General features: G+C 45.2%; 1 protein-coding gene across 6 annotated transcripts in view; it reads right to left on the minus strand.

Moving 5' to 3' along the window:
- KCNJ16 (potassium voltage-gated channel subfamily J member 16) overlaps positions 2,858 to 20,536 on the minus strand; it is a 68,747-nt gene continuing 51,068 nt past the window's right edge. For 3 of the 6 annotated variants that reach the window (XM_018063910.1, XM_018063909.1, XM_018063911.1), the window contains exon 2: positions 2,858 to 5,818. In XM_018063910.1, the coding sequence (XP_017919399.1) occupies positions 4,457 to 5,719 (1,263 nt within the window). In that variant the 5' untranslated portion in view covers positions 5,720 to 5,818 and the 3' untranslated portion in view covers positions 2,858 to 4,456. Of the gene's footprint in view, positions 5,819 to 6,602; positions 7,187 to 7,572; positions 7,933 to 20,536 lie in introns of those variants that run through there. The other 3 variants (XM_018063908.1, XM_013972641.2, XM_018063906.1) reach the window with 3 other exon arrangements.

A 20,536-nucleotide genomic window follows, 5' to 3' on the forward strand; every position in this document is an offset into this window, starting at 1 on the left:
GCCTTGGGGGAGTTTTGCTTTTCTGTCCAAGCTGCACAGCACTTGCCGGCCTGGGTCTCCATAGATTTCAACAGCCCTAGTGAGGGCCCCATTCAAACACAGAACCTAATCTGCATGAGGGGCAGAAGGAGAGGAGGGGCAGCCCACCAGAGCCAGGCTCACTCTCCCATCGAGGTCACTTAGTCCTCGGTGTCTCTGGGGCAGTCCAGGCCCAGAACAATCCTTCTGTATTTGTTTAACAATCATAGTGGCGTTTCCTCAACCCTTCCAGAAAATCTGTGGTTTCCACAGAGACCCACTCCATCAAAGGTCATCTCCAAGTCCAAGTTGGATGTAACTTGTACATCCGATTCATTTTTCCTTCCGAGCCTTTGCTTCCTGGATAATTCCCTCTAGTGTGAGTTGCTCAGTCATGTCCAACTCTTTGTGACCCCATAAAGTGTAACCCGCCAGGCTCCTGTGTCTATGGAATGCTCCAGGCAAGAACACTAGAGTCGGTTGCCATTTCCTTCTCCGGGACATCTTCCTGACCTGGGATGGAACCCAGGTATCCTGCATTGCAGGCAGACTCTTCACCATCTGCGTCACCAGGGAAGCCAGTCCCTCTAGATCTGTGGCTTACTCTGAGTTGCACAGTCGTTCAGTCACTAAGCTGTACCCGACTTTTTCTGACCGCATGGACTGCAGCACACCAGGCTTCCCTATCCTTCACTATCTCCCGGAGCTTGCTCAAACTCATGTCCTTCAGGTCAGTGATGCCATCTAACCATCTCATCCTCTGTCACCCCCTCCTCCTCCTGCCTCCAATCTTTCCCAGCACTAGGGTCTTTTCAAATGAGTTGACTCTTTAAATCATATGACCAAAGTGTTGGAGCTTCAGCTTCAGCGTCTGTCTTTCCAGCGAATATTAAAGGTTGATTTCCTTTAAAATTACTCTCAGAAATTGTATTTATTGTCATCTCTACACAAGTCCGGAGGTGTGCTATCTAGGCTCACACGCTTTCCTACTTGGCCAGTTTCCCTTGTAAGGAATATCCCTGATCCTCATGCTCAGGAGATGGCTGCAGGAGCTCCAGCTACCACGACTGAGGTCCAGGTGAGGAGGATGAATGCAAGAGGGAGCCAGGGCACTTGACAGCTAAGACAGACACAGGCAAAAAGCTATCTGTGTTTTTTTAAGATTTTCTTTTGATGTGGACCATTTTTAAGTTTTTATGGAATTTGTGACAAAATTGCATCTTTTTTAAGTTTATTTATTTTTTTGGCCTTGACTCTCCCTAACTAGGGATTGAACCTGCAGAACCCTGGGCTGGAAGGCAAAGTCCTGACCACTGGATGGCCAGGGAAGTCCCAGTGAGCTTTCTCAAAGGTCACATTCAGAGAGTCCTGCTGACCTCTCAGGAACCAGAACTCCATCACAGAAGCACGCCCTCCATCCCACCCTCGACTGCAAGAGAGACTGGGAAACGCAGTTGGAATTTTCTGTTTTAACCTAGGCACTTGGTTATCCCAGTTAGGAATTTGTCAGTCAATAAGTAGTCAAGAATGAGATATTTGATGATGTAGAAATTGCAAATATCCACCCCGCTGTTTTTGTGTGGGGATTAAGTGCATCTGCAGAAAGCACCTAGTCGGCGGTAAAGGAAAGAGCTTTTCTTTCTCTCCTCCTGTGTTCCCTCCTCCCAGGCTGAGATGCACACGACAGCAGAGCCTTGATGCCACGATCTATTTTCTGTCTAATTAGGTCTACTGAATAATGTCATTTTTTTTAGGGGAAGAGGCATGCCAGAAAAAAGAAAATTCTCATCATTGACAGAGTGTTTCAAACTAGAAATGCTATTTTGAAGACTGATTTCTTTCATGCTTACAGGAGCACTTAACCGTTCATTTGAATAGAGCTGTTCTGCAAGCTGTTAGAAACCCATAAAAATGGTTTCTAATTCTGCACACATCCTAATTCGAAGGAACAGGAATCTCATGTTTGGTGCCTTGTCCCAGTGCTGACCACATCCACAGAGTTCCCACCAGCCTAGGCACACACTTTTTACACAATTTTAAGATCTTTATCATAAAGTAACTTATTGGGGCTACAGGAGAAGGCAATGGCAACCCACTCCAGTACTCTTGCCTGGAAAATCCCATGGACGGAGGAGCCTGGTGGGCTGCAGTCCATGGGGTCACACAGAGTCAGACATGACTGAAGCGACTTAGCAGCAGTAGCAGCAACTCATTGGGGCATTAAAGTGTGTTATCAGTCTAAACAGAAAATGAGAGATATGTATTACACAGGATGCTGGTCATATTAATACATCTAATCTGGGTAAGAGGGTTTGCTGGACAGAATGTATTTATTGGACATCCATGCAAGATCAGGACAGGCAGCACCCGGAAAGTAAAGTGAACAGAACTAGCCTGGTGTGAAGCAGGCTATAAAGGGGGAGGGGGGCAAGTCTGCTTGTTGTTCTGGAGGTGGTTTTCTACTTGGTAGATGGCAGTACTCTAATTTGGCTGAGTAATTGCCACTCTGAAATCCAACTCGATAGGGCATGTGCAATTTAAAGAATGGATTTTGCATTTCTGAAGCAAGATGAGAAAAACAAATTGCATGATTTTGCTCTCTGACATTAAGCTCCAGGACAATTTTGCAACCTGTGACCTTCAGAGATCTTTTATCCATACAACAGCAGGAATAAAAGATTTGCATGCGTGCATTTATAAAATGACTTTATTGCTCATAGGCAAAAGAAAGAAGGAGGAAAAGGAGAGAAGGAAGGGAGGGAGGAAAAGAAAACAAAAGAAAACTAGCTTATGTACCCATATATTTTACTTCCATTGGTAATCTGGTACTCTGATTCAGTAAAATTTACTTATGCGCTTTAATTTAAAGAGAGGGGGGAATTTTCCAGAAAAAAAGCAAAAACTATGTGTATACATATTTATATTTATATAAAATAAACAAAAAGAGAACTGTGGCATATATTTAATGTCAGCTCAGCAACAATGGAAAAAAATCACACAGATAATTCTGAAGGTAGCTGATAATTCTTCAGTTGATAAAGCTTAGAGTGACTCTTCATTCCTAGGTGATCAGGTTTGTGTTTAAAGTAATCATGATCAACATCTCTTAACATGGAAATAGAATGTACACATTTATCTCCTGCCCTACAATTTAAGCAATTCCGAAGCACTTAGCTGATCTGCTTCAAAATGTGCATTCAAAATTAAGGTGATTCACCTTAATTATATTTCACAAAATCCTTCATTTAAATGATGGTTCCAAGTTCCAAGGAAGGGTTTCTTAAAATCCAGAGTTTAAGTTGTTTCTGTTTTCTAAAGTGACCGAGATAGAAAATATACATAATTGCTCGTAGGCAAAAATAAAGACTTATCTCCTCACAGTCTCTCCACCTCCTAACGCCCCACCCAACTGCCCAAAAAATAAAAATAAAAAAGGCCCTATCCCATGTGTAACCAGAGCTCCAGTCTTTCAAGATACAGGGACATGCTTTCTCTCGGAGAGTCTGAGACTGTTTATGGCTCTCCAACTCTTCACCCCACCTCTGCGATCCCAGTCTGTCCTCCTGTCCTCAGAGAAGGTGGGTGCAGGTGGGTGGAAGAAGCCCCCTCGTCACCGACCTGACAAGACTCGTGGTTGCCTTACGTCTGCTCTTCCACGTACAGCCACTCCTTAGAGTCAATCACCCAGGGCGTTTGAGAGAGAAATCTCTCCCTGAAAAGTAATGCCAATGTTTCTTCTGCCTTCCGGATGAGATAAATAGTAACTGCTAGCCCTCTTTGATCATTCCCTGGCAAGTGGCACATAGGCCGGTCAGAATTTGGTGATAGGTTACTTCTTACAGACACATTCTCTGCCAGCTGATACCAAGACCCTGGGAGGGGTAAACACGACGGCTCAGACGGGTCGGGTGAGTTCATAGTGAAACAGCTCAACACCACAAGTTTCTGAAGGCGCTCCTTGCACATCTTGATTGTAAGACATAAGGTTTTTATAGGCAGCTCATTACACTATCAATTTGGATATGTTTAACATTTTATCGTCCGTGCTATTTTCCTTTCTATTCTCTATTATTATTTGTCCTCATAGCCTATCTTTGTTCCTTATTACTGAAATATTATACTTCCAACTGATAATACAAGTGTATGGAATAATTAAAAGAGATGAAATTTAAATTAATCAATTAGGCTTCTTGGTAGCCTCCCTAAATACAATAGTTGCTAGCCAAAAAAAAAAAAAAAAATTAAACAATTGTATATAATGTAATGTTTAGATATCTTTTATCAAGCTTAACCTGCTCTATTTATCTTTCATCACCATCAAAGATAGGTGTCACATTCTTCAAAAGCTCTGTTTATATATAACTACTTGCCTTATGGTGATTGGTTAGAGAGAAAGAAACGCTGGGTGGTAGGCAGCCGTCACAGTTAAGATTCAGGACTACATTTGGGATTCCACGGAAATCCTATTTAAAGTCAGCAGGGCCTTCTGGTACGGGGCTTCCTTACATTCCTCGGGGGCAGAGGGGGTGGTCTCCTCTGGGTTTTCCGAGCTGCTGACGATGGCCACGGCGCTGAACGACCTTCTTCTGACCTCGGCGTCGCGCGGGGCAGATGCTCGCACGGGCGGGGCCTTCTCCGCGCCGTGGAGCTGTTGGTCTTTCCAGTCGAGCTGCTTGGCGCTGCAGAAGGGGGCGTAGACCTCCACGCTGCCCTCGAACTGCAGGCAGTTCACTTTGTAGTACTTCCTCTTCACTTCCAGGACGTCGTGAAACCTGTGGCCCCAGAGGATCTCCCGGGGGACGTACGAGCTCCGGGACTGGTGGGACGTCCCGGTGGAGTCCCCGGTGTAGATGAACGTCACCAGGATCTCAAAGTTATCCCTGGCCACGGCCTTCCGGTCGAGCGCGTAGAGGGGGCTGTCGCGGTCGATCTCGTGCACGACGGTCACGGGGGAGACGAGGATGATCTGGTCGTTGAGCAGCCTCAGGTCCTTGAAGAGCATGGTCACGCGCCCCTCGCCGTCCTCCGCGTAGCGCAGCAGCTGCGCGCGGACCGTGCCCTCCACCACGTGGTTGGGGCGGAAGTCCCCGATGCGCCACGTGAGGCAGAGCTTGCCGTCCCGCATGCCCACCAGCGCGAAGTAGCTGAACCGGATGGTCTGCGCCCGCTTCCGGGCCGTGGCCATCTTGGCCAGGGCCGCCCCGATGATGAAGGTGTTGATGACGCAGCTGAGGACGGACTGCAGGATGACCGCGAGCACGGCCAGCGGGCACTCCTCGGTGACGCAGCGGTAGCCGTAGCCGATGGTGGTCTGGGTCTCCAGGGAGAAGAGGAACGCCGCGGTGAAGGAGCGGACGTTGTCCACGCAAGGCGTGGCGTCCGGGCCGCCGTCCTGCAGGTCGCCGTGCTGGACGGCTATGAGCCAGAAGACCAAGCCGAAGGTCAGCCAGGAGAGGACGTAGGACAGCGAGAAGATCACGAACATGTGGCGCCACTTGGTGTCCACGAGCGTGGTGAAGATATCCGCCACGTAGCTGCCCCACTCCCCGGAAATGTGCCTGAAGTACACGTTGCAGCTGCCGTCCTTGTGCAGCAGGCGCCTCCTCGCTCCGCGCTTCTCGGCCAGAAGGTGCTCCGGGGTGTACCCCGGGCACTTGGGGTCCACGCTGACGATGGGGTAGCTGCTGCCGTAGTAGCTCATGCTCTCCAGTGCCCTTGAGGGTGTATCCAGGCCACCGCTGGGGAAGCAAGGGTCCTAGGAGCGCGGCTATTTGCGAGCTTGGGTTTTTTCACTTCAAATCTGAAAAACAGAAAATTCCACACGCTCCTTTAGCTTTCAATTTCCGTCTTTAGAGCAATTGGCCCAATTCGAAGCAATTTGATGCCGTCTGAAACAGCTCAGACTTCATCTGAACGGCAGAGACATTAAGTATCGATCACTCATTTCAGTTTAGAATCCAGCTCAGTCATTACAGGACCAAAGTATGCAATTAGAGAAAATAACATTTTTATATATGCATAAGGCTTCAGCAAACACTGTGATTATCCCAAATGAGGCCTCACGGCCCCTGCTGACCCAACGTTAAAAAAAGAAGAAAAAAAAAATTGTCTTCATTTTGTAGATGCTTCTGGCCTGAGGACATTTAGAAAACAAAGCAATCTATAATGTAAAAAGGCAAAATAGAAGTCAGGTATTTGTCCAGCCATCTTAGAGGCTTTCTGTTTAAGTCAGATGGTTTTCCTTAGAAAAAGGAGGCAATTAAGAGTTTCTATGTTCCAAAGGTTGGTGAGCAGGGAGGAATTGGGAGACTGGGGTTGGCACATATAGGCAATTGCTATGGTGTATAAAATATCATAAAATAGATAACTGATGATCACATTGTATAGCACAGGGAACTCTGCCTAATGGACTGTAGTGACCTGAGGGGGAAGGAAGCCAGAAGGGAGAGGATATGCGTACACCTGTGACTGACTCCTTCTGCTGGACAGTAGGATCTAACACAGCAATGGGAAGCAGCTGTGCTCCAGTAAAAAGTAACTTAAGAAAAGAGGGGTTTCTATGCTACTGTTACAACGTAACTTACATACAGCTTGTATCATAGACGGTCCCTTGCCTTCTGTATATGCAGCCTCCTGTCTCTTCCACGGAGGTGTTTCTTCCTTGTGTACTTCCCAGGACAGAACAGAACTGACAAGGATGCCTTTTCAGACTCAACTCCTTTACCCTAGCTCCTCCTCTAGTTTTGAGAGGAGAAAAAAAAAAAAAATCTTTCTTAACCCTGGAGAAGTTAAAACCACTCCCAGGTAAGCTTTCAATAAAGTATAAAATTGCTCCTGCCTTTGTTTCAAAACATCCATCCTTTTTTTTTCTTCTACTGTCTTTCTTTCCTTTTTTTCTCTGACACTGGAAGCTCTTCTCTTTCTGAATAGAAGCCGAAGATTTGCCAAGGCCGCTCCTCTTGCTTCCCTCTTAAAGGGAGCGTGCTGTGGTTGGGCCCTCTCCCCGGCTCTTCACCGTGTTCCTAAGGTTTTCACACCCCTGCCTGAGCAAAGGCGTTTTCCTCCCTCCAAATTCATTCGGTCTTTAAAAGATCAAGTTATATTGATACATACAGTTATTATTGCTTTCACCATCTTCAATATAGGTCAACGGCTTTCCAGCTCAAGTCTGAAAGTAAGTTTGGATAATTCAATATTGAATGGTCTTTAGTTATTTCTCTGCCAAAAACGCCAAGTCCCTGGGGCCCAGGGCTAATGTTCAGGAGTTTCTAGAACCTGTTTTCCACATCATCTACCTGTGCCAGGTAGGGGAGAGTGGAGGAAGGGGGAGACGTTGCACTAGAGGATCCTGTTGCTGGACTGCATAAAAAATTTCACAGGAATAAATACTATTCTAGACATTGAGACACCTCCACCTGGAGACCAACCAAAGAAATTAATCACCAAGTAGTTATCCACTAGGAAAGGGAGGAACGAGTTAATCCGCCCCCCACCTCCCAAGTCAACAGGCATCATTTTTCTTCTTCTCCAGGGACCAGGCCCACTTTACAATACCCGCTTTGTCCGGTGGCCCGTTGTGAGGATGGACACTCTGTCTACAGCCAAAATGCCCTGGGAGGCATGTCCAAGTTCTCCCCGTCCATCCGTCTGCTTCTGGCCGCTTGATCCATCAGCCTTCAGATCTGCCTTGATTAGTCACGTGTCTTTGGTCAGCTCTTCAACTGCATTTTGGGGAGACAGCCACATACTTTCAGGATATGGCCCATGGCTGAGCAAACACATCCTGAAATGTTGAAGGTAGAATACCGCATGCCTTGTGACAACCTAGAGGGTGAGCTGGGGCTGGAGGTGGGAGGGGGTTGTACCTACGGCCAATTCATGCTGAGATACGGCTGAAACCAACACAATATTGCAAAGCAGTTATCCTCCAATTAAAAATAACATTTAAATTAAAAATATATATATATTTCCACAAAGGTTGCCCACAGGATACGGGGCTCTGTGTAGATTTGTCTGATGTGCCTCGGATGGACATCTTACAAACAGTTAGCTATTCGAGGTTGTCAGTTCCTCCTCCCTCCTCTGATCCTTGGAGCCGTGAGAATGCGACAGTCTCATCAGAGGCCCGCAGGACTGCAGATTAAGAAGCCAGTTCAGAGACAGGGCTCTCCTCTTCATCCATGCTCCCTTCTAACCCAGTTCCTTCCAGGGAACTGCACCCATCGTGGGAGTCGTAAATTGAGAGCCGCTGTGAGACACTCTGCTCTTTCCTGCTGCCAGAGGGAGAGAGTTTTTCCTTTGAAATGGCATTTACTTGGCATCGCTCGGAGTTTCAGTAGTGCCAACAACTGTTATAAACAAGCCCTTTTTAAAAATACCTTCCACAGTATGCTAATTGGTGAATGAAGTTTCAATTAATACAAGCTGCGAGTGAGCAAATGTGAATCTGTGGAAAAATTATTTCTGCGTAATGTGACAATGTCAGGGATACAAGTTAACAGCTGTGAGAATTCTGTTCCCGAAACCATCAGGTCTTCTACTGTGGTTTATTATCCTGATCATTCATTTCAACTTATCCAGAGAAAAGCGTTCAGATTCTGTTTAAATGTGTACAGTTTATTCATCTATCCTTCAATTTTCCCACCATGTAAATGACGCATTTCCTAAAAGGAAATTTCTTTTAAGCTAAATGTTAGATCGTAGCCAAACTGATGTATTTAGTGTTTACCATTTTTCAGCCTGCACCATGTGCTAAGATGTTTACAAAGGCCCTGTTGTCCAAATGGCTAGAAACAACGTAGGTGTTTTTTATTTTTAGTCTCTTGTTTCGTATGTTGTGTTAACTTGAGCACTCTTCTAATAGTTTATGGATAAAGAACAGAGGATAAGGTTTGCTGATTGACTGAACATTTCGACAGTTAACATTTGTTTTCCTCAGAATTAAAATTGGGCTTTAAAATGACCTGATTGCTTTCAAAATCATCTTGTCCCCATCAATTCCATCATGAGAAATTATTTTCAGGGCTTCCCAGGTGTGCTAGTGGTAAAGGGTCCACCTGCCAATGCAGGAGACACAAGAGACTCGGGTTCGATCCCTGGGTCGGGAAAGTACCATGGAGGAGGAAATGGCAACCCACTTCAGTATTCTTGCCTGGAAAACCCCCTGAACAGAGAAGCCTGGGGGACCACAACCTATGGGGTCTCAATAAGTTGGACACGACTGAGCAACAAACCACTGAAGAGAGCAAGCTATCTGCAGTGCTCCTGCGTGTATTTTCTTTCTGCGTGCTTTATTCCTTGGTCTCCTAAAACTAATGGTGGCCATTTCATTGCCTGCGAAACTCCTTTTTTTAAAAAAATAAAAATGGAAATTTGATCACTGAAACTACAAAATGGTGGGCTATAAAGCTCAAAAACAAATGCTAGATCTAAGGTCCCCTTTTCTACACCGGTTTCAAACTACCTTGCCTGGCGATTAATGAGAGAGATAGGAAAGGCTCTTCAATGTTACATGGCCTTTATCCTGACATGGAGTTCTTTTATAGATGTGGCTTGAGTAGGAGGCAACACACAGTGAGGAGGGTGGATCTCCCTGAAAATAGCATCCAAGTTCATAGCTATTTACAAAGAAACTTAGGAGGGAACTGCTGACACATAGGTGAGAGAGAGAAAGTTAGAAGGGTGAGGAGATCCAACCCTGATAACGACTTTTCTCCAAACTTGCTCATTGTGCTAAGTCAAGACATTAAAGTTCCTTGATCTGCTCTGACTAGTGACATCTGCTGTCAGGCCCCAGGTTTTTCAGATCTTGGTGTGAATTCAGGGAGAAACCTTTACCAATAAAGTGCATGGGCTACAGAAGTTGGCACAGTGGTAAAGAATCCACCTTCCAAGGCACAGGAGACGGGGCTTCCATCCCTGGGTCGAGAAGATCCCCTGGAGGAGGAAATGGCGACCCACTCCAGGACTCTTGCCTGGGACATCCTATGGAGAGAGGAGCCTGGCAGGCTACAGTCCGAGGGGTCACAAAGAGTCGGACTCGACTGAGCTTCAGAGCATGCACATAGAAATGACAGGGAATATTTTCAGCAAAAGGAAGGAGCGGCCTGCGTATCTGTCCCCTATTCTCAACGCACAGAAGCGCGTCAGTCAGGCTCACCAGTTTTGAAGCAGTTCTGCCATTTTGCTATATACTCTCAAACTCAGTCGTTTACCAGGCAGAATGCTCTGTAAATAGTTCTTCAGGCCTAAGCTTCTCAATAGCACATTGAGTGTATAACACAGTGGCTTAGACTTTACAATCCTTGGTCACTTTTGTAATAAAATTTGATCCAGTCACTAGCATCTACTTAATATAAATATATGAATAGCAACAGTAATCATATCCGTATAAGTGGAGAGGCAGAACCAATAAAAGTCTAAAATATCTTTGATAAAATTCACTTGGTCACATCTGTGGCCTTTGAGATGAGCAAGCACTTTCCTTCCCACGTAAGTGACTTTCATGAAGTTGTCCAGAGTCAAGTCACTTTCCTGGCAAAACTATTAGATGGGGTAAATTTTAGTGGAAACGTGAGAGTTGACAGGGTAGAGATTAGAAAGGGTGGCCTGAATTCTCCATGAAGGTCATGGTCTTTGAGGATCTGCTCATAGGAGTCGGGGGTGAGGGGGTTGGGGAGGGGAGAGGGAGTTCAGGAGAGGTGTGATCCAGGGGCATGTAGGTGGGCTCTGGTTGGTGAAGAGGCAAGAAAGAGAGATGTTAATGAGTTAGGAGAGAACCCAAGAAGCTATTTTGCACAAAATCTATCCCACAACTTCTTGCCTTGGAATTAAGTCTGAGCCTGACCTTGCCTGGAATCATCAATAAGACACTCAGATGCTCTTAGGAGGGCCTGACACTCAGTCACTGAACGTCTGCTTCACCCACTGCCTGCAAGATGCTGCTCGTCCTCCTCCACGTACCCCCTGTCTGCCTGATTTCAGTGTCTCCCTTGCTGACAAACCCACACCATTTCATGTTTCCTTCTCAGCTGTTCTCACACCCCCCAGAGTAGCCGTGGCTACATATCGAGCTTCCATTCCGCCTCTGTTCCCTCTCCCCTCCTCCCCCTACCCCCCCAACCCTGGTCCAGCTTCTCAGTAACCATGGATTTTACCTCTTCCCAGATGGAATCTTACAGCTTCTCTTTCTGAATCAATTTACAAAGTTTTATGCTGAATAGAGGCGGTTTCATACTCAGCATCTCCTTAAGTTCACTGATAACATACATGTTAAATATATATATTAAATGTATAAATACATATATTATAACATATGTATATAATATGTTATCAGCAAACTTAAGGAGAAGCTGAGAAGGGAGATGCTGGGTACATGAAAAATCCAACCCTGATGATATCGCCATTAGCTTTATCTGGAGATCCTTTTTTTCAGCCCACTTTTCCTTTGGGCTTCCCTCATGGCTCAGATGGTAGAGAATCTGCCTGCAATGCAGGAGACTTGGGGTCCATCCCTGAGTTGGAAAGATCCCCGGAGGAGGAAATGGCAACCCACTCCAGTATTCTTGCCTGGAGAATCCCATGGACAGAGGAGCCTGGTGGGCTGCGGTCCACGGGGTAGCGAAGACACAACTGAGCGAGTAAACAACAGCAAGGCAGACGACGCATGGTTCCCAAGAGACGTGGATGTCGTCACTGCTTCCTACCGCTAAGCCACCTGGGCCATATTTCTCTTTTCTTCCGCCACTTCCCCAAAACCCTAGGGGCCGAGTCATTTCCTTTCATCTTTCACAACTATTCAGTTCAGTTCAGTCACTCAGTCATGTCTGACTCGTTGTGACCCCATGAACTGTAGCCTGCCAGGTTCCTCTGTCCATCACCAACTCCCAGAGCTTGCTCAAATGCGTGCCCATTGAGTCAGTGATGCCATCCAACCATCTCATCCTCTCTTGTCCGCTTCTCCTCCTGCCCTCAGTCTTTCCCAGCATCAGGGTCTTTTCAAATGAGTCAGCTCTTCACATCAGATGGCCAAAGCATTGGAGTTTCAGCTTCAACATCACTCCTTCCAGTGAACACCCAGGACTGATCTCCTTTAGGATGGACTGGTTGGATCTCCTTGCAGTCCAAGGGACTCTCAAGCACCTTCTCCAATAGCACCATTCAGAAGCATCGGTTCACAACTATTCAGTTCAGTTCAGTTCAGTTCAGTCGCTCAGTCGCGTCCAACTCTTTGCGACCCCATGAGTCGCAGCACGCCAGGCCTCCCTGTCCATCACCATCTCCTGGAGTTCACTCAGACTCACGTCCATCGAGTCAGTGATGCCATCCAGCCATCTCATCCTCGGTCGTCCCCTTCTCCTCCTGCCCCCAATCTCTCCCAGCATCAGAGTCTTTTCCAATGAGTCAACTCTTCACATGAGGTGTCCAAAGTACTGGAGCTTCAGCTTTAGCATCATTCCTTCCAAAGAAATCCCAGGGCTGATCTCCTTCAGAATAGACTGGTTGGATCTCCTTGCAGTCCAAGGGACCTTCAAGAGTCTTCTCCAACACCACAGTTCAAATGCATCAATTCTTCAGCACTCAGCCTTCTTCACAGTCCAACTCTCACAGCCATACATGACCACAGGAAAAACCATAGCCTTGACTAGGCGGACCTTAGTCGGCAAAGTAATGTCTCTGCTTTTGAATATACTATCTAGGTTGGTCATAACTTTTCTTCCAAGGAGTAAGCGTCTTTTAATTTCATGGCTGCAGTCACTATCTGCAGTGATTTTGGAGCCCAAAACAATAAAGTCTGACACTGTTTCTACTGTTTCCCCATCTATTTCCCATGAAGTGATGCGACCAGATGCCATGATCTTCGTTTTCTGAATGTTGAGCTTTAAGCCAACTTTTTCACTCTCCTCTTTCACTTTCATCAACTATTCCATCAAATATTTCACAACTATTACCAAATAGAAAACCCCCTAGACCTTGTTCTCAACACACACACACACACACACACACACACACACACACACACACACACACACACACCTATGTACATGGTACATATACTTCCAGCTCTGTTTAAGAATTTTATTGCTATTTACTCTGAGGAACCAAACTAAAGGAAACAAGACTGACAAGCTCAGCAATGTTAACAAGTTAATTCTCAAACAGCTTATCATGCTGTCTTCTGTTTTAAATGCTATGTACCTGCATTGCTGAGCCATCTCTGAAGGTATTTATTGTTCTTGTCTTGAAAATAAACCTGTCATCCCATCTTGGTTGGGTGTCAGCCCTTGTTGCTTAGAGTTTACCTTGAGTTGGACCCAGATTCTCATGGATGTCATGAGATCTTAATGTCTCTTTGAGAGACCACAGTTCAATTTCCCCTTGTTGTATAAGGAAAGCCCTTCCCCAGTGGTCTCTAAAACTCTCCAGTGGAAAATTTGTGATTTTTTTTCTTATTTTGCATTTTTTTGAATTACTTTTTTTAAAAAATTGAACTTCTGCTGTGTGCTTGACCTACCCACCTTCAAGAATGAGGGAGCCACCTTTGTGGTGCTTCCCAGGTGGCGCACTCTGTACGACTGTACAGAGCCTGCCGTGCAAGAGACAGAAGGGACTGGGGTTCAATCGCTGGGTCGGGAAGATGCCTTGGAGGAGGGCATGGCCACCCATTCCACTCCATAGTTGTGTCCTCGCCTGGAGAATCCCACGGACAGAAGAACCTGGTGGGCTACGGTTCACAGGATCACAAAGAGACACACGTGACTGAAGCAACTTAGCATGTATGCACGCACCCACCTTTGCATTTGCGAGTTGGGCACTAATAAATAATAAAAGGAGATGATCACGGAAAGTGTGGAGTAAATACCACAGAGAAAGCAAGATGAGTGAGGGATCTGGAGAGTGGCTGGAGCCCCAGGGGCGGCGTTGTTTCCCAAGGGGAGCAGAGCAGGTTGGGCCCAGGAGCTGGCACCGGGGCTGAGAGACCCTCGGTCCTCCTGGCTCCTGCCATGGGTGACGATGCTCTCAGCACAGGCCTCTTGCCCTCTTTTGTCTGTTTGCATCATTCTCCTTATTAAGGCTCTCACTATTGCTATCTGTAGGCTGGCTGCAGTGTCCTTTGTTCTTGGATGGTTTTAAGACCTGGTTCTCACAAGAACCTACCACCACAGGAACTCATCTGTGTTTTTTGTCACTGAATTCAAACTTTCCTGATTAGGTAAGAACCTGGGTTTACCTGGTTTCCACAATGGCCTTCATCTCTTGTCACTTTCATCCAGCGTGATTATCCTGAAATGCCCTTCTCCTGTTACGATGGGCTATGGTCCAAGCTCCACAATACAGTCCTCCAGCAGTGAAGTTAGAGGACGGGGATATGGAGATCAAAAAACAAAAAATGTCTGGCACTAAAAAGTGTTTAATAGAACTTGTTAAAAAGATGATTGGATGATTAGAAATGTGGTTCTCCACACAAATGCATGCTATTATATTTTTATTTCAAAGATAAAATATAGGGGTTTCCCAGGTGGTGCAGTGGTAAAAAATCCACCTACTAATTCAGGACATGCAGGAGATGTGAGTTCAACCCCTGGGTTGGGAAGATCTCCTGGAGAAGGAAATGGCAGCCCACTCTAGTATTTGTGCCTGGAGAATCCCATGGACAGAGGAGCCTGGTAGGCTATAGTTCATGGGATGGCAAAAGAGTCAGACATGACTTAACAAATAAACCACAGCATACACACACACACACACACGCATATGCATGAGTGTGCTCAGTCGCTTCTGCTGCTGCTGCTGCTAAGTCGCGTCAGTTGTATCCAACTCTGTGTGACCTCATAGATGGCAGCCCACCCGGCTCCTCCATCCCGGGGATTCTCCAGGCAAGAACACTGAAATGGGTTGCCATGTCCTTCTCCAGTGCATGAAAGTGAAGAGTGAAAGTGAAGAGTGAAAGTGAAGCCGCTCAGTCGTATCCAACTCTTAGTAACCCAATGGACTACAGCCTACCCAGCTCCTCCACCCATGGGACTTTCAGGCAAGAGTACTGGAGTGGGTCACCATTGCCCTCTCTGCTCAGTGGCTTCAGTTGTGCCCAACTCTTTAGGACCCACGGACAATAGGCCACCAGACTCCTCTGTGCATGGGCTTCTCCAGGCAAGAACGCTGGAGTGGGTTGCCATGCCCTCCTGCAGGGGACCTTCCTGATGCAGGGATGGAACCCCTGTCTCCTGAGTCTCCTGCATTGGCGGCAGATTCTTTACTACTAGCACCGCCCGGAAAGCCCATATATGTGTGTGTGTGTGTATATATATATAATGTGAACTGTTTGTGGAAGTGAGTTGGCTACGTGTGACAACAGAGTGTGAATCTGGCACAGTTTCAGATCTAGCAATTTCACCTGTAACAGTTTATCCTGAAGAAACCATCATGAAAGGACAGAGAGACACAGCTAATCTGTAGGGCTCTTTGTAGTAGCAGACTTTGGATATGGCTCACTATCTAATAAATGTGGGCTTGTTCCATAGGTAATGCTGCAATTGTATCGTGACACATCACTTTTCACGTAGCCATTAAATGAGATAGAGTAGAAGCATGAGAGAAGAAATAGAGAACAGATTGTTTGGTGAAAAAAAATGAAAAGAGAAGTATAAAACATCTTGTACGATATAATGTTTTTAAGTTTAAATACATTTAAACATGGAGAAAAGACAAAATGATATAAATAAAATATGGGTTGTGACCCTCTCTGGCACGATATACTTTTTCTCCCTTTTTTTCTTCTAATTTGTCTAGCTACACTTTCTAAAATTTTACAATGAACATGCATTCCTTCTGAAAAAAAAAATCAATAGGTATTTTCAGCTGGTACTTTGAAGCATCCCGATTCTGAGGCTCCTTATAGAGAAAGGAAACCAATCGCTGTCTAAAACCATTTATTAGAACTTTTAAAAAGCAACTATAAATAGCCCAGAGAGGCTGACAGCATTACAGACGTTCAAAGTCAGACACTGATGCTGTAACTTTTGCTGGAACAATTCACAGAAACAAATATAGTGACATTTAATTCATCTAAGTAAAACCAGATCTCATTTAAAACAAGGAAGTGGGGGAAGAGAGAGTTGGGTCAGATTTGGCTGCTGGAGAAACCGTGAAAGCAGCTGGCCACAGATCAGGGCTATACACAGCAGAGTTCAAGTTCAACAGGCATCTGAAGTGGTTCCTCTCCCTCAGTGCCGCCTTCTCTCCCTTCCCCATTCCAAAACCTACTAAACTGCTGATGCCTGCACTGCTTGGCTGGTATACTCAAGTCTGTTTAAAGGATCGTCTTTCATCCTAATATTAGCAATCACTTTGGAAAGAAAATGTTAACCATTGTGCCATTTTTCAACTTGACTACTTTAAGGTCTATGTCAATGAATCTTCAAGACACAAGGAAAGGGCCTTTTGAGACAGGTGAATTTGAAGAAGGCAATTAGATACTTATGATGCTGTGGTTCACTCACTGAGCCCTGTCTGACTCTTTGCAAGCCCATGAGCTACAGCAAGCCAAGCCCCTCTGTCCTGCACTCTCTCTCGGAGTTTGCTCAAATTTATGTCCATATCCAACCATCTCACCCTCTGCCACCCTCTTGTCCTCTGCCTTCAGTCTTTCCCGGCATCAGGGTCTTTTCCAACAAGTTGGCTCTTCGCATCAGATGGCCAAAGTATTGAAGCTTCAGCTTCAGCATCAGTCCTTCCAGGATTGATTTCCTTTAGGATTGATTGACTGGTTTGATCTCCTTGTTGATTGGCCTAAAGAGCTGGCCCTAACCAGTTCTTCATAACTCATCTTCAGGAATCTAAAATCTCCTTCAAATACCCCTACAAACAGAAGGGTATGAGGGCTGTTTCTTTGTTTGCTTTTGAATTTCGATGTTTATTGGAGTATAGTTGACGACAATGTCATCCAGTTCCTACTGTACAGCAAAGTGAATCAGCTGTACGTTTACATATATCCCCTCCTTTTTGGGTTTCCTTCCATTTTAGGTCACTACAAAGCATTGAGTAGGGTTTCCTGAGCTATATGCTAGGTTCTTAAGTTACCTATTATATATGTAGTACTGTATATACATCAATCCCATTAGAGAAAAACAAACATCATATATCAATGCATATATGTGGACTCTATCAATAGAAAAATGGTACAGATGAACCCATTTGCAAAGCAGAGATGGAGACGTGTATTCTTTTAAGTGTAGTCTATTATCCACCTGCTTCTGAGATTCTAGGGAAGCCTGTTATGCCTGCAGATCTCCGGGTCCCACCCCCATCACTCTGCTTCCATCCCCTGCTCAGCTCCCTCGTGGACCGTCACATAGTCTCACGACTGAGATCTACTGTCTTGAAACTTCAAGAACTGAGATGCTGGGTTCTAACAGACATGACATTGAGCTCAGAGGCTTGATCACGAGCAAGACTGTGCACTTCTGCCTGTTAGTCCCTGAGCCTCTGCCTGCCCTCGCGAAAAGCGGCAGCTCACAGGTTGCTAGGAGGAGTAAATGAGCTATGTCCCCAAACCTGCTTTCACAGTCCCTGGTATTTAATGAGGAGTTAACTGCAGTGCTCGTAACTATGGCTACAGTCCATTCAAGTATCGATCCAAATGAGGAGAGAGAAAGAGTGGAGCATGGACCTAGAGATGATCGTAACTAAGTAAAGTAAGTCAGACAGACAAAGACAGATATCACGCGGTGTTGCTTATATGTGGAATCTAATTAAAAGGGATTTAAATGAAATTATTTACAAAATGGAAACAGACTTACAGATTACAGAAACAAATATGTGGTTACCAACGGGAAAACATGGGATGGGCATAGGGATAAATTAGCAGTTTGGGTTTAACATACATACACCACTGTAGATAAAACAGATAACCAATGCAAACCTACAGTATAGCACAGGAACACTACTCTACAGCCTGTAAAACCTACATAGGAAAAGAATCTGAAAAAGAATGGATGTGTGTATAACTGAATCACTCTGCTGTCCACCTGAAACACAGCTTTGTAAATTAGCAATACTCCAATAAAATTAATAAAAAAGAGTGAGAGGCTGAGACTTATCAGCCATTTCTCTTTTTCTAAGTATGGTTAGATTGTCAATTTCCATGTTTGTTTAAAAGTTCCCTCCTAGCACATAATTGCCTTGATAAAACTTTCAAGGCTTCCTACGTAGCTCAATGGTAAAGAACTGGCCTGCCAACACAGGAGACGAAAGACACGTGAGTTTGATCCCTGGGTCGGGAAGATCCCCTGGAGTAGCAAATGGCAAGCCGCTCCAGTATGCTTGCATAGGGGATCCCATGGACAGAAGAGCCTGGCAAACTACAGTCCCTAGGGTCACAAAGTTGGACACGAATGAAATAACTTAGCATGCCCACAGCCTTCCAGGAGCCATGCCAGAGTAGCCCAGAAGAATCACAAGTATCACTCAGAATAGAACCCATTTCCTACTAGTCACTCACATTGCTTTTTAAACAGCAGGTCATCTGTGACCGACCTAGGATGGCTCCCATGTAGCCTGATTTGGGAGCTGCATTGGTAGAACCTAACTGCCTGTTCCAAAGGAAACAGATGTTATGGGAAGTGTGTGTGCTGTCATGCTTGACCTTCTCCAAGCTTGGTATGCATGGAATTCCAACCAGAAACCATGTCTTATCTCTCTGTGGTTATATTCCCATTTTGTGAGAATCATCTGCAAATTATCTTCTTTTTTTTTTTTTACACTTACAGAGAGTCTGTTTATTAATCTGTGCAATCTTCTGGGTATCATTGAACTCAAAAATGTCATTTGCTCATGGACCAGGAACTCCTTGGATAGCACCTACTGCGTCTTTGACCTTTAAATGATTGAGTGTCTGTTCTAAGCTGTCAAAATGAAAACTCAGGACATCTTTACTGGGAAGGAAAACAAAGCAACTGTGATTGGCTCTTATTTCAGTTCCTGTTTTCCTTTGTGGATACAGTCAGATGAAGATGGTCTTCAAATAAAAGACAAATGATTTCTCTAGGAAGATTTGGATAGACAGGCCACGGAGACAATACCTTAAGCTGTGTGTTGCTTGTCACATAAGATTAGTTTTCTATTAGCCTGAGCCTTTTCAAAGACACTTGGCAAAAAAAGCATTGCCACTCACTACAGAAAACAGAAGATTTAGGTAGCTGGCAGAAGTTAGTGCGTTTGATAGACTCTTGAGTTTCCATGTATTTCATTTCCTCTACTTCTCCTCTGATTGTGCTTCAGTTTCCACTAGAGTGCTACAGAAGAAGAAGAAATCACCCTACCTAAGGTGGAAGGTTAGATTTCATTACCTGTGAATGTCTGTACAAACAGGGGAGACCCAGGTTAGCAATGTTATGTTAATCGCTCAGTTGTGTCTGACTCTCTGCAACCCCGTGGACTGTAGTCCATCAGACACCTCTGTCCATGAAATTCTCCATGCAAGAATACTTCTATGAAGGGTATAAGAGGGTATAAGGGTATAAGGATATAAGGGTGTAAGGGAATCTTCCCAACCCAGGGATCAAACCCGGGTCTCCTGCATTACAGGCAGATTCTTTACCGTCTGAGCCACCAGAGATTAGCGATACTTAGCTTAAAAGGAGAAGTGATTCCTCCAGCTCCGTTTTTGTTTTTCTTTCTTAAGATTGTTTTGTCTATTTGGGATCTGTTGCATTTCTATACAAATTGTACACGTTTTTGTTCTAATTCTATGAAAAATGCCATTGGTAATTTGATAGGGATTACATTGAATCTGTAGGTTGCTTTGGATAGTATAGTCATTTTCACTATATTGATTCTTCCAAGTCAAGAACATGGTGCCATCTCTCCATCTGTTTGTGTTGTCTTTGATTCGGCAACCTAGAAGGGTGGGATGGGGGTAGGTGGGAGGGAGAACCATAAAGGAGCAGATCTAAGTATGCATATGGCTGTTTGCTTCATTGTACAGCAGAAACTAACACAGCATTGTAAAGCAACTATGCATGTTAAGTTGCTTCAGTTGTGTCTGACTCTGCAACACTATGGATTGTAACCCACCAGGCTCCTCTGTCCATGGGATTCTCTAGGCAGGAATGCTGAAGTGGGCTGCCATTTCCTACTCTAAGAGATCTTCCCTACCCAGGCACTGAACTTGGGTCCCCTTTGTCTCCTGCATTGGCAGGCGGATTCTTTACCACTAGTGCCACCTGGGAAGCCCTAAGACAACTATACCCCCCCAAAAAAAGAAGAAGAAGTGATATGTTCCCAGCATTTCTTGGGTGGGAATAGTCACTGGGTTGAACACTGGGGAGTTCAGTCTAAAGCAGGTGGGTGCATTTTCCCCTTAAATCTCCAGGTAAGATGTAAAGTCAGTCTTTCCCCTGCCCTGTAAAAGGCTCTATCCTACCAATGCCTGTAAGGAGCTGGAAAGGTCATGGAAACAGCCTCTGTGTATTCTTCAATGCAATCAACCTTTAACTAGGTTGGCACGGGGGGAATATTCCCA

This window comes from Capra hircus, chromosome 19, assembly GCF_001704415.2.
Source record: "Capra hircus breed San Clemente chromosome 19, ASM170441v1, whole genome shotgun sequence".
In the NCBI taxonomy this organism is placed as follows: Eukaryota; Metazoa; Chordata; class Mammalia; order Artiodactyla; family Bovidae; genus Capra; species Capra hircus.